Consider the following 13,782-nt stretch of genomic DNA (forward strand, 5'->3'; position numbering starts at 1 on the left):
AAAATAGTTGAAGGTTTTTTTTCTGTGAAAAAAGTAATGGTTGTATATCTACTGTTACATATGTAAAACAAAGACACCGAGCAGCTTTAGTCTTGTGGACATCAAGAAATCTTATATTTTATTGGACCATTGGTTGAGTTGTCTGTCACAGGAACACACATCATTGTCACATGTTGACATTGTTTACACTTATGACATTCACTGCACAAGAAATGTTGTCGGTATGATATTTCCTGTGCAAAGTGAATTGCTGAACCTCTGGTTATGGGGAGAAAAATAAACGTGGCCAAATAATCGTCTTGGGACCGTAATTCTATTACATAATATTAGTACGATTCACTTTTTATACCCCTTTATTGACTTTTATCCATTGTTGATTCACAATTACCATGACTCCACGGAGCTCATCAACACAGGCTCAGTTTGACACAAAAGTGACAAGAATTAGTAACAAGTAAATAAATACATGTCATGGACACACATCAATAAACAAATGCAGTTTATCAAATAATGAATTAACAGCACATGTTTCTTTTAACAAAAAATGTGTTTTAAAACAGTAGGAGTGTAATCCTGGATGGTTGAACAGATGTTTTGTGTCAGTCAAAACTTTTTTATTTCTGTGTGTGACAGCCATTGAACTCATGCCGTTTATCTAATGAAGAACATACTGATTAACCAAATATGTTAAGTATTGTCAATGCAGTCGTTAAGTATTTATCATGATAGGTTAGACTAGCAGCTACAATGAGTGGGTGGCTTTACATTGAAAGTAAAGCCCAACGGATTGAGGAGCGATTCAATCAAATTGCTGCTTTTCTGAAAAGTTGGCACTTGTCAATAGCACAGTGACACATCCCTAAGAATTGATGTGCATCATGTGATGAAGCATGGTAAGATGCTGCCTGTGTGTTGCTCTGTAATGCCGTCCCCTGTGATATGAGGCAGTCAAGGTGATCATAAAAGAGAACAACCATCTGCAGACACAATGATAATCAGTATCTTTGGTGGTTTCACTGTTCTGACCTTTTGCACCTGGTAATTGTACATACATTATGATTTCCAGCCAATGAGAGGACAGAGGAAGAAGACGTGATGCCTACCAACTACAAATCCCTGCCCCTACAGTCCTATCACCACCCGCTTTAGGGACTTGCAGACTATAAACAGAAATTAGACAAATAGGGAGTATGCAAGTTTCTGTAAACATAGCTTTTAGTCAGACTCACTGCAACAAACAGAAACAAATGTTATGAATCAATTAAGGCATACACACAGGCAGAGCTGTGCATTTCACCAGAGTAGAAAACAGAACAGAGAAAATATGTACACAGGTACAGTTAAGTGCTACTCAAGCAGCCTTGTGTGGGCAAGAACAAGTCTGGCTCCAGGACTGGCACTGTCTTGCTCCATTACGTACAGGGGGCTGGTGTTGGGCCAGGGGCTTTGCCCGTGTCAGAGAACATCCTGAGGGAAAGCTCTTGGCCATGGCCCAGGTTATTTAGGGTACAAGAATTGACATGAAATAAGGGAAGTAAGGACACAAGAGGTTTGAAGACGACATCCAGGAAGGTGTCAGGGTGTCTCTCCATTGCGGCTTAAGAAGTACCTGACGGGGGGGCCGGGGAGGTCATCGTCTCCGTCCGCCTCTGGAGCGAAGGACACGGTGAGGTCAACGTAGCGGCGGTCCACTGACGGCTTGATCAGCTTCTGCATTCTGAACAGAGGGAGAGGCAGGGTTAAGTGTATCTGTTGATTGGTTTTAAATGATGATGAGTCTTTGTCCAGGAAACCTGCATCGATACAGATACACAAGCTAAAGTCCACAAAGAGCATCTTCTGAAGCCATACAGAAAGAAAGACTACGTGACTTTGTCCAACAGACAGACTTCCTGTAGTTTTCAGAAGTTCTGTTTTTCACGGAAACACTTACGTAAATTTGAGTCTCTTTGAGTGTCCAGGCATCACAGGCACATATAGCATCTTCACACCATGTACGACCATAGTGGGCTCCATTCCATATTTTTCCTGAAATGAAACATCAAAATCCTTGAAAAACACAACGCAGCAGTAAGAGACTTCAGGGAACATACGATGATGTGGTAACTGCATCTGAAGTACTAATAATAAACAAGTCGGATTAGTTAACAAGTGAATGGTGTCTCACCCTGACTGCATTCATGAACTCAGAGAGAGTGAAGTCCTCATGGCCAAAGATGGTCCAACAGTCCCAAATGGAGAAGTAAATGTTGTCCCTGGGAGAGAAGGCATGCAGCTGTCATTACACTATAACCGTTATAATGATGACATTTGGGGTAATTTAGCTGAGATTTCAATGAATAATAGTCGTGTGGTGAGAAAGACATCTTCAGTGTATGGTCAAAACACACATGCCATCATGCTAGGACAAAACGTTTAAGGATTTATCACTTTTAAGCAGTTTGGGACAGTGAGAGACTTTACCTGATGAGTGTCTGTTTCAGTGGGGCAGGCTCAGTGAGCACCATCACAGGGATAGCCAAGTTAAAGAAACAGTTTTTGAAGGACTCAAAATCATAGCCTCCAACCACCTTGATCAACTCGAGGGCCACCTGAATAAATCAAAAATAATAAAAAAGGCAAATATATTGATATAATATTGAAAAATGTATTTGGTTTCAACAATGAAACCACACTTATCAGCATTTATTTACTGTCCATCCATCCATCTCCAACAGGCACAAGGTAGTCAGGACATATGTAACCTATATATCCTAGAAATAAGTGTCACATTTCTTTTGTTTTCTTATTTCACAAATTACATTTTTTTTTATATAGGTGTTTTAAAACAATGACAGCAACTTAAACCATCACTATGGCAACATTTAAAACATCTCACCAGTCCAGCCACAGCAGCTGTTGCCGTGGCGATAGCAGGGATGATCTTCCCAGCGATGCGTTTGGTCTTGAGTCTGTCCGCGGGCTCAATGGCGTACATCCTGGCTCTCAGAGCAGATGCTGAGGTGACAAAGTCCACATGGCCGTTGCGGTCATCGTCCTTTTCAAACAGCAGTGGACTCACCTGTAGCCTCTCTGGAAGCACAGACAGTATCAGCTGTTAGAGGTGGGGTTACAGCGATTGTAATATAGGCATGCAAACGTAAAGGCCACCTATAATGCAAAATCCACTTTTTCATGTCTTTTATACATAAGCATGAAAAAACCCTCTCTTTATTGTCCTGATACATTTACAAAGAATCCTGTCCTCTTTATGATGTCTTAACGTTGTTTTGGGTTGTGTAACCATTAGCCAACAACCAACCAAGGTAACCCCCCCCCCCTTATCACCTGAATCTCCTCCGAGAGCACCATTGTGTGTTTTTTAACCAAATACCTTGCAGAGTATAATAGGGGACCTTTAATAGAATTGGACAATAGAGAGCCTGGCTCCTAACTATTCACAACGATGTATAGGATATTACTTAATACCACTCCAAGATACACATTAAAAATGTATCTCAACATCAGTGTCCATTGACAAATATTGGTATTTATTTAATTGTGAACCTGCTGTGACGTTGTCCGTAGCGATGGCCTGCTCCAGCTGTGCGATGGCCTCCCTCTCCTCCTCACTGCTTAGAGGCATCTTCATGGAATCAGGCTTCTTCGCCGACTCGTCTGTCTCTATGCACTGGAAGGGACAGAAAACAAAAACACTAGATTAGGATATTTTATGCTCAGACAGAATCAAAATAACGTATACATGGAGAAGCGTACTTTCTGTGAAGGCATGTACTCGGGAATCTTTACTCCTGAGAGAATCCTGGTCACCGCCTCTTCAGAGATATCCTAAAAAAATAATGAAAAGTTTAGTCAGTGTGTGTGTGTGTTTGAGTGAGTAAATGTGTGTGTGTATGCAACCTACCGCTTCTGAGTAAGGGATGTTATAAATCCCTGCGAAGAGCCGGGCAGTGCTGACAATGAAGGTGAAGTGCCTAAGGGGGACGGAGGAGGTTTGGGAAAGCTTAGATAGGAAACATCCAATAAAGGAACGGCTTAACCTGTAACATTAGAGCATACTCACAAAGAGTCTTTCAAGTCAAAATTAAAAGGTGCTGGAGGTCTTTTTGGAGACTGCCAAAACAGACCTAGGATAAAAAAAATTAAAAAAATTGTACTGTTTTGATGCTGATAAAATTATTTTGGTAAATTGAATAATACACAATTGTTTGAGAAAACGTACTTCCATCTTTTAACCTCGTGTCCAGCGGGAAAGAGTGCAACAGTTGTAGGGCCTGCATGAGAACAAAATGAGTAGCATGTAATCACATGCAGATGATATTGTGTGGCTTCCAACATATATACATAAAGCAAATCAAATGTATTTTAAGGAGGATACTCGTTACCTTTCTCTTGAAATACTTTTCAAACTTCAGTCGGGCATTAACGACGCACTGGTCCCACTGGCTGGGCCGTTTGCTCAGCAGTTTAACGACCTGGAAGGCCCCCTCCAGACTTTCTCCCACCTGCATCTTCTACACAAATAAACACACAAACACAATCTTTTCAAACCAACTATTACATCGCAAGATCAACACTAATGTTTCTTATAATAAGTCGGAGAAACACTTATGACATAACAGTCTTACCTGTAGCACCGCGTCAGCCGAGGAGTGGGTCTGCCAAAATGAGTTGTACATGGAGGGCTTGTGGACAAACAAGTTCTCAAACTAGACAAGAGCAAGGGAGACATTTTAAAAATTAGGACAGCACAGTTATAAAAATGATAATCAGCACTTGTTGGGCTTTAAGCAGACTGACCTTGTCTCTGGCCCACTGAATAGTGTGCTCTATGACAGAAGGGAAAGACTTGAGAGTGCAGAATGGGATCTCCTCTTCTGGGGGGTCCCTCTGGGGAGCAAAGGAAAACATACATTTAGGAACATTGGAAAGACTTCACCCACATTTATAGCTTTTCATTTTTAGAACTCAAAACTTATTTTGCTACGTTTACTCTGAGCATCCACACTACTCTGATATTTTCAAACCCCTAAAACAGAGACTTTTGAAAATGCTGCTGACATTTTTTGTTTAAAAACTCCCGGATTATGCTTTAGTCGAGCAGGGCAGAAACCAATAGTTGTAACGATTTCACAAATATCAGGGTACGTTAATGGTCATGTAATATGCGTTTTCAGGTGTGATGGTATGGACAGAGATTATTCTGAAACTACGATTTGCGTCTGTGAATCATTTCTGATAATGGAGTGAGTGAAAACCCGAATATTAGTAGGTAGTCAATAGCACACACACTCTCATACACACTCACATGGCTGTTGTAGGACTCTGTCAAATTTGGCACGATGATTTCAGTGTGTCCTTTAGTTCCCATGGTGCCAGAATCCAGGAGAGGTTTCTGATTGGATAAACAGCGGCTGAAAACCCAATCAATGCACAATATCAGTTGTTGGCCCAAATAGTAAATATTAACTGAATGATTTAACGAGCATTAATTGTGTCATCTAAATATCTGCGCCCACCTGTCTACATATCTCCGAGCCTCCACGTTGTCCAGCGCCGTGACCACCAGGTTCAGACGGGAGTAGAAGACGTCGTTGTAGATGCTCTCAGTAGCAGGACACACCTTGTGGAGATGAGCGTCCACCTGCAGCTCCGGGTTGATCTCTTGAGTGGCTTCTGCTGCCGTGGTACTCTTCGGTTTCTGAGACACAGGGAAACAAGTTAATGTCTGTTTGGCACAGGTGGGAAAAGTAATCAGATATTGTACTGGAGTAAAAGTAGAAGTACCAGAGTGTAGGAATACTCTGTTACAAGTTAAAGTCCTGCATTCAAAATGTTGCTTAAGTAAAAGTACAAAAGTATTGGTCTCTGAATAAACTTAAAGTACTAAAAGTAAAAGTACTCATTATGCAGATTGGTCCATTTCAGAATAATATATAGGATATGTTTTGATTATAATTACTGATCCATTAATGTGTTTATTAAAGCTGGTAAAGGTGCTGTTCGTTTAAAATAATGACTTTGTATGCGGCAGGGTAGCTTGTGATTGTATTCGAAGTGTAATTAAAGTCTTATTTAAATGTTGATCATATTTCCCATTATGAATCCAAATCTTCAAAGTAACTAAAAGGTATTACATAAATGCAGTGGAGTACAAGTACACAATTTGCCTCTGAATTGTAGTGGAGTAGAAGTAAAAGTAGCATAACATTGAAATACTCAAGTCAAAATTGTACTAAAGTACAGTACTTGAGTAAATCTACTTAGTTACTTTCCACCACTGCTATTTGGTGCATGTGGTTGATTCGGATCGAGTTTCTCCTTCACTCTGACTGTAATTCGATAACTTTAGTATAATTATCTTCCCGTCTGATTCAATATTTTTTTCGATTTTTCTACAGAATCCAGCTGCATAGCAGTCGAGACACAATTTCACATATTGCAAAGGTGAGGTGAGTAAATATTGAAATAGACGTTTACCTGTATATGATGTGGTCTGAAGAGAAACTGCCGATTGAGGTTGGACTTTTCTATAAGGTCTGGGTCTGTGATGAACACCTGACAATTGACAGATAGAGTAAGAAGTCTTGCTAATTACATAAAGCTAAAATATTAAAATTCATATCAAATACATTCACACAGAGTAGAGGAAATGCAGAAAGAACACCCACCTCCCCTGAGCTGTTGGCCAATCCCACCCCAAGCAGGGCGAAGTTTTTCAGCATTTCACAGCCAATGGCACCGCAGCCCACCTGGAAGAGACCACAGTGTGGTGTGAGGCCATCAACCTTCAAATAAGTCAATATAAAGAGGTGTTGCATGCACGGCAGAATCCTTACCATGAAGACCCTGAGCTTGTGCAGCTCGACACACATCGATTCACCGATGCAAGCTCGTAGTCCATCATACCGATCGCCCCTTGGTAAAAACTCCTCAGCAGAAACAGACTGAAGTGGCCTGACAACCTCGATGGCATCGAGATAAAACTTAAGAGAGAAATAGAAAGGCATGATATTCACACACACAACAATTGTGGGGAAATGTTGTAAAACCCTAAAACTAATGGTTTCATATGCTGTGTTGCAATGGTAGATGGAGCTAATGGATGCATTAGCCCCATTTCACTTCTGTAAAGGTGTCCTACAGTTTAGATGCGGTAACCTACCCACTGCTGCAGGGGTGCAAACTTCCCTGTGATGGCCTTAAGAACTTCTTGGCTGGCTAGACCTCCCACAGCTGCTGCTAACGGAGGAAGAGTTCCCCTCGCTGTTCTCGACAGACAGCGTACCAACTCAGTATTCACAGGAGCCTGGAACCAAAGAGGAAGAGGGGGAAAGAGAAAGAGATGCATGCATTGGGTTGTCAAAGAGGGTTTATGTGCATCTCTGCAGGTTCAATCAAAGCATGACGGACTGACAAAAGAAAAAACACTCACTTTGTTCCTGAGAGTTTCATTCACTTCCTCGGTTAGCTTCAGTAAGACCTCAGCATCCTGCAAACACCTGATGGCAGAAAGAGAAAAACTGCTCACAACGGGGTCGCATTTCAACTTCACACACTGAAATCCGGACACGTGATATCCTCAGGGACGGGTGGAGTACAAAGCAGAAGATACCGTGTCAACAGTGAAAAGCAGGGACATCTTTTCTTTACCCAGTGTTGGGAAGTCTACTGTGCTGCTCCTGAAAGACGTCCAGAGCACACATGGCTGCATGGATCTGTAGTGGGGCCTGATGGGTAGATGTAAAAAGACTGTGAGGAAACAGCTTGGCTCAACAAAAAATAAATAAAAAGGGTTTGGTATCACGTATCAAGGTAAACATTTAGATATCCGTCATCACAGAAACATTAACTGCAACAGCCAGAAAAACACAATTTAATAATGTATACGGACAAAAAAAAAGCTAAATAAGGACACGCATGCTCTTTGGTTGGAGGTTGTGATGGCTCTATTTTTCTGAACGCTCACTGATAAGTAGCTCAAATCAAATTCAAGCTAAGCCTGCACTGTGGGTAATGTTGCACAGTCAATGATGATCTCGCTGTGATGATGAACAGCTTCAAGCGCTCACCTCTGGTTTACTGAAGTCTGGAGTCATGACCTGAGGATCACACAACTGCTTCTCCATCGTCTCCTGAAACAACAAAGTGGACAAATGAAGGGTCACGTACACAAAGAGTGTTGATTTAGAAATGTACATGTTTTTTTGTTGACAACTTACAAATCTGAACGTCTTGGGGGCTTTCACCATAACAAAGAAACCCCCATGTGCATATGACTGCAGTTGGGATGTGTCCCCTATTGAAAAACTGTGAGGGGAAAGGACTAATACCACACACACACACACACACACACACACACACACACACACACACACACACACACACACACACACACACACACACACACACACACACACACACACACACACACACACACACACACACACACACACACACACACACACACACACACACACACACACACACACACACACACACACACACACACACACACACACACACACACACACACACACACACACACACACACACACATACATTCAAACAACACACAAACAAGGAGAGACATAAACAAAAGACAGAAATAGTTAGGTAAATGTATTATTTTGTACCTTCAAACTAAAATGATTTAACAGAATCTGCATTAGCAATAGTTCAAGAGTACGTTATGAAGAGCAGCGCATTTGTTTTCACCTTGTCCATTAAAAATATAAACTCAAACCATATTTTAAATATGTTGATCTGTGGTGATAACCATCTTTCAGTTCAAACAAATCTAATATACTGAACTTAATATTGTCAATGTAGAATGAATACCTGAAACTGGCCTTGCGGTGCCGTTGAGTTCCACCATGCCGTGGACCTCTCTGAACACAACACTCTGGCCCGTCTGTATGCCGTGGGGTTGGTTGTCCATACAGGTCACCACCCCAGGATCATCCTGAAGGTTCCAAAACAAAAGGAGATCAAATGTTATTTTGAGCAGGCACCGTCATTTTGGGCTCATATTTCAAAAGATAATTCATGGCACTGCATCTTCATGTTACGCAGACATCTGTCTCTTCGAACACACAAAGATGGAGCTCATTATCATATTTAATGATACAAAATAAAATAAAGAAGAAGATGGATAGAGTACCTGCGTTATACTATGGATGAAAATCTCCTTGGGCTCCTCTCCTGTGGAATCGGACACCTCAAACTCGTCTCCAAAATCACAAAACACCCGCACACAGATGCCGTATGCATCACAGCCGATGAACTGGAAAAGATACGGGCAAAAGGTTCATATGTGTGTAAGACATGGTTTAGCTCTGAACTATGGATAACCACTATATGGCTGTAGACTTACTCTGATAGGGGGTTGGTGTGAGTGGCAAAACTCATTGACTCTCTTCTGTAGACTCAATCTGGCTTCGCTGAGAATAACACACTGAAAGAGGAGGCAGAGCAGAACAAAAGGGTTATTTGCAAACTAAAAAATAAATGGCAATGAAAACATTTTTAGGTGGTTTAGTCAATCGACACAAACATAATTGCCCTGTTGTTTTCTTAATGATCATTAACCAAGATGTCCTGCTGTTCTTCATTTTGTATCATATTAAACTAAATATATTTTGGACTAACTCAGCAAGAGGTTATATTTGGACATTTGAGACCTTTTTAAAAAGAAAACACACTAAAGATTTTAGAAACAAATATCTTACCTGATACTTTCCAAGGAAGCTGAGATCCGTGTTGTCGTCCAAAGCAGAGGAAGATGTGTCGACATGGACATAAGGGTTCAACTCTGCAACCCGAGGGCACACTGCCTCCACCCTGTGGTAGAGAAGTGAAAGCGGTTACATATGAATGTGAGAAGAAATAAATGAACAGAGGAATAGATAGAGTTATCATATGGATGTGGATCCCAGGAAAAGGATGTACAGTGCCTCAGGAAAGTATTCATACCCCTTCACTTTGTTCACATTTTGTTATGTTATAGCCATTTTTTTAAATGGATTAAATTCAATTGTTTTCTCAACATTCTCGACACAATACCCCATAATGACAAAGTGAACAAAGTTGTTAAATAATTGTTGCAAATGAATTAAAAAAAAAAAAAACCTCAAATATCACATAAACATAAGTATTCACACCCTTTATTCAATACGTTGTTGAAGCACCTTTGGCAGCAATTACAGCCTCAAGTCTTCTTGAGTATGATGCTACACGCTTGGCACACCTATCTTTGGGTAGTTTCTCCCATTCTTCTTTGCAGTTCGTCTCAAGCTCCATCAGGTTCTCTCCAGAGATATTCAATCCGGTTCAAGTCTGGGCTCTGGCTGGGCCACTCAAGGACATTCACAGACTTGTCCTGAAACCACTCCTTTGTTATCGTGGCTGTGTGCTTAGGGTCGTTGTCCTGTTGAAAGGTGAACCTTCGCCCCAGTCTGAGGTCCAGAGTGCTCTGGAGCAGGTTTTCATCAAGGATCTCTCTGTGCATTGCTGCATTCATCTTTCCCTTGATCCTGACTGGTCTCCCAGTTCCTGCCGCTGAAAAACATCCTCACACCAGGATGCTGCTACCACCATGCTTCACTGTAGGGATGGTGTTGGCCAGGTCTGGTTTCCTCCAGACATGATGCTTGGCGGCATTCAGGCCAAAGAGATCCATTTTGGTTTCATCAGACCAGACAATTTGTTTTTCTCATGTCTGAGAGTACTCTCGGTGCTCCATGGGGGCTTTCATGTGCCTTTTACTTACTCTCTGTCAGAGAGACCATCAGGTCACCTCTCTGACTAAGGCCCTTCTCCCCCGATGTTCAGTTTGGTTTGGGCGGCCAGCTTTAGGAAGAGCCGTGGTGGTTTCAAACATCTTCCATTTGCAAATGATGGAGACCACAGTGCTCGTTGGGACCTTCAATGCTGCAGACATCTTTCTGTACCCTGCCCCAGAACTGTGCCTTGATACAATCCTGTCTCTGAGGTCTACAGACAATTCGTTGGACCTCATGACTTGGTTTGTGCTCTGATGAGCACTGTCAACTGTGGGACCTCCTATAGACAGGTGTGTTCCTTTCCAAGTCATGTCAAATCTCTTTCATTTACCACAGGTGGACTCCAATCAAGTTATAGAAACATTTCAAGGATGATCAGTGGAAACGGGATGCACTTGAGCTCAATTTTCACTGGCATAGCACAGGGTGTGAATACTTATGTACATGTGATATTTCATTTGATTATTTTTAACACGTTTGCAAAAAAATCTTTAAAAACGTTTTCACTTTGTCATTATAGGGTATTGTGTCTAGAATGTTGAGAAAACAAATGAATTTAATCAATTTTGAAATATGGCTGTAACATAACAAAATGTGGAAAAAGTGAAGGGGTATGAATACTTTCCGGAGGCTATATGAGATTGTGAGTAAAGTGAGAGGTTAAGATTAAGAATCCAGCGTTGTGTAGTACCTTCTTCTCTGGCTCAAAACATCCTCTTTGCGGATAAAGAAGTTGGAGCCCAGATCCGCGGTTTCACACTGCTTTGTGTCATGAAGGGTGACTGCCTGTGCACAAAATAAATAAAAAAGATAATTCCAGAAGAAAAAAATAACATTTCTTAAGATGTTACATATTGAAAAAATGATATAGTGTTGCAGTATTGGACAACCATAATGGTGAACGAGATCGCATACCTTCACACCAGCCAGGACAATATTCTTTGCTGTGAAACCAAAAGGGAAGTTGCTTAGTGTCAAACCACAATTGGCGATGTAGGTAATGTGAATACTTTGGCATTGAATATCTTTACAGTGCTGTTGTGCAATAGGTTATCATACCTATCTCAATCCCCAGTCCACCCATTCCACTGAGAAAGACGGAGGACTGGGCCATCTGGTGCATAGCACTGTCTCCCAGGACATAGCGCTGGCGGCTGGACGGAGAGAATGAAGGAAGAGGAAGTGTGAGGACAAGTGATAAGAGAGACCAAGAGGAGCAATTCAAAATAGCCCTTTTCTAACTTTAAAATGCTTTTTAGGAACATTCTCACTTGCTGATCATTGAATTGATTGATGATTGCATTGTTTTATATGTAACCTGTGTTGTGTTTAAATACATGATACAATGTATTCCTAAAAATGTCTCTACAGTAGAGGTATAACATGTATTATCATTAAGTGCAAGTCATTTATTTTCCAATGGAAATTCATGAGAGGTACCAGGTAGCCTATATTATGCATCGTTGAAGGGAACCTGACCTTGGTTGAAACAAAACTGAAAACCTCTGGCATAAAGCAATGCCAGATATTCCTTGTCTTGAAAAATCTGTATCTGACGTGTAAGCGGTTTAGTAAGGGAAATAATGTATATAGACTTACCTGTAAAGAGAGTCGTCAATCTCCATCGAGTCTGCAGCCATACTGGGAGGGGAAGAGGGGGGAATTCAACTGTCTGAGATAAAAACTCCACCTTATACAAATATAAAAGTACAAACCGTGATTATTAAAGATATAAAACGTTTTGGTGGTTGTCGTTTTTAATCTAAAACCAACGCCCTGTTGTGGGTTAGCTAACTGGCTACATTACCATCAATGTGGCTAACTGTCAGCAATGTGGTTGACCTGACAACTGTCAAAAGGTTAAGTGTCTGTCTTGATCCAATAAAGTGAGGTATGCTAGCAATCACATACCACAACAGTAAGCTACCGTAATACAAACGCTGGCTGATGTGTGAAGCTGCTGAGTAGAGCTCAGTGTTAGCAGCTACAGCTAGCTAGCTCTGAGTGCCACTGCTGCCTGGAGCCGGTGGCGAAAACACTTATCTTAAACTCGTTAAAAGTGATGACACATACGTTAGGCTACGAATAAATCCACAGGGTAGACAGCTATGTTAAGTGTTTATATTCTACACATTTATATTAAAAATGCGTTTTGAATATCGTCACAAATTACACCAATTATTAGACGTAGCTACCTGTCAGTATGCGCGACAAGCTAGGGCGAATGAATGGTTGTGACTGGTTAAAAAACATGGAGTGGTTCCAGGTTACCGTAATCACATGACCAAGGCCATCCAATAGGTTCAGTGTTTTTCAGGACTACATTTGTTATTGAAATATCCCCTATTTTGGAAGGGTAAGCACCATAAAAACCACCTAAATGTCAGTTTAAAATACTTTCTATATAAGTATTTTATAAATATACCATTTATGAAATATTAAATATGGATTTTTGCATTTTCAAAACTCAATAAATCAGCAAGTCAACACTGGATTTTCATAATAATGTGACATTTTGTCAACGTTCCACATATTTGCCCATTTTTTTCTTCTTAAAACGATTGTTGTTACTAAACTTTATCTTCCGTACAAAATTGTGTATAAGTTTGTATGTATTGTATGATATTACTACATGACAATTAAAACTGTTTGAAAATACATCAGCAGGAAAACTACTTTCACATGTTCGATCATTAGCTCCAAACAATATTACCCAGTTGTTAATCTGTCTCTCTTTTTATGATGATACAGACAAATACCTCTTCTCATCTTATTTGGACAATATTATATTGGATATTATTCACAAAACTCCTTGGTCAGCAATCAAACCATTATTTATTTGTAATGTATTCATTCATACATGTATTTATGTATTTGAATGAAAGTCAGCTCCAATTGAAAAGTAAAGACAAAATGCAAAACATATTTCAGCCAGAGACAGAACTACAATAACAGCGTTTGGTCCTCTACTGTTCAAAGACACAAAGGTCAGCAGCAG

The 13,782-nt window shown here is 40.7% G+C and overlaps 1 protein-coding gene across 2 annotated transcripts; it reads right to left on the reverse strand.

Annotated features, from left to right (window-relative positions):
• Window positions 1-85: 85 nt before the first annotated feature.
• uba6 (ubiquitin like modifier activating enzyme 6) lies at window positions 86-13,055 on the reverse strand. 2 transcript variants are annotated; one of them, XM_034080999.1, is made up of 32 exons: window positions 12,980-13,055; window positions 12,384-12,474; window positions 11,844-11,938; window positions 11,700-11,728; window positions 11,476-11,570; window positions 9,732-9,843; window positions 9,377-9,457; window positions 9,164-9,286; window positions 8,842-8,965; window positions 8,223-8,326; window positions 8,073-8,135; window positions 7,654-7,730; window positions 7,436-7,502; window positions 7,166-7,309; window positions 6,840-6,986; window positions 6,672-6,752; window positions 6,481-6,558; window positions 5,520-5,701; window positions 5,309-5,414; window positions 4,801-4,890; window positions 4,629-4,709; window positions 4,386-4,514; window positions 4,223-4,274; window positions 4,064-4,127; window positions 3,905-3,974; window positions 3,757-3,828; window positions 3,547-3,670; window positions 2,879-3,072; window positions 2,464-2,591; window positions 2,168-2,255; window positions 1,934-2,028; window positions 86-1,717 (listed from the first exon to the last, which is right to left on the reverse strand). In XM_034080999.1, the coding sequence occupies exons 2-32, from the start codon at window positions 12,422-12,424 to the stop codon at window positions 1,576-1,578; spliced, it is 3,078 nt and encodes a 1,025-aa protein (XP_033936890.1). In that variant the 5' UTR covers window positions 12,425-12,474; window positions 12,980-13,055; the 3' UTR covers window positions 86-1,575. The 2 variants fall into 2 exon arrangements, with proteins under 2 accessions (XP_033936890.1, XP_033936893.1); XM_034081002.2 differs by having other exon boundaries at window positions 12,384-12,425; window positions 12,980-13,046.
• Between the last annotated feature and the right edge of the window lie 727 nt (window positions 13,056-13,782).

The sequence above is a fragment of the Pseudochaenichthys georgianus genome, chromosome 1 (genome assembly GCF_902827115.2).
Source record: "Pseudochaenichthys georgianus chromosome 1, fPseGeo1.2, whole genome shotgun sequence".
Classification (NCBI taxonomy): domain Eukaryota; kingdom Metazoa; phylum Chordata; class Actinopteri; order Perciformes; family Channichthyidae; genus Pseudochaenichthys; species Pseudochaenichthys georgianus.

What these genes read in the sequence shown, in the direction of transcription:
- uba6 (XM_034080999.1), bottom strand. Translation starts at nt 12,424, where the DNA reads ATGGCTGCAGACTCGATGGAGATTGACGACTCTCTTTACAG. An exon ending in ATGAAACTCTCAGGAACAAA is followed by an intron (nt 7,310 to 7,435) that starts GTGAGTGTTTTT and finishes CTTTGGTTCCAG; the next exon opens with GCTCCTGTGAATACTGAGTT. An exon ending in CAGCTGCTGTGGCTGGACTG is followed by an intron (nt 2,592 to 2,878) that starts GTGAGATGTTTT and finishes TGATTTATTCAG; the next exon opens with GTGGCCCTCGAGTTGATCAA.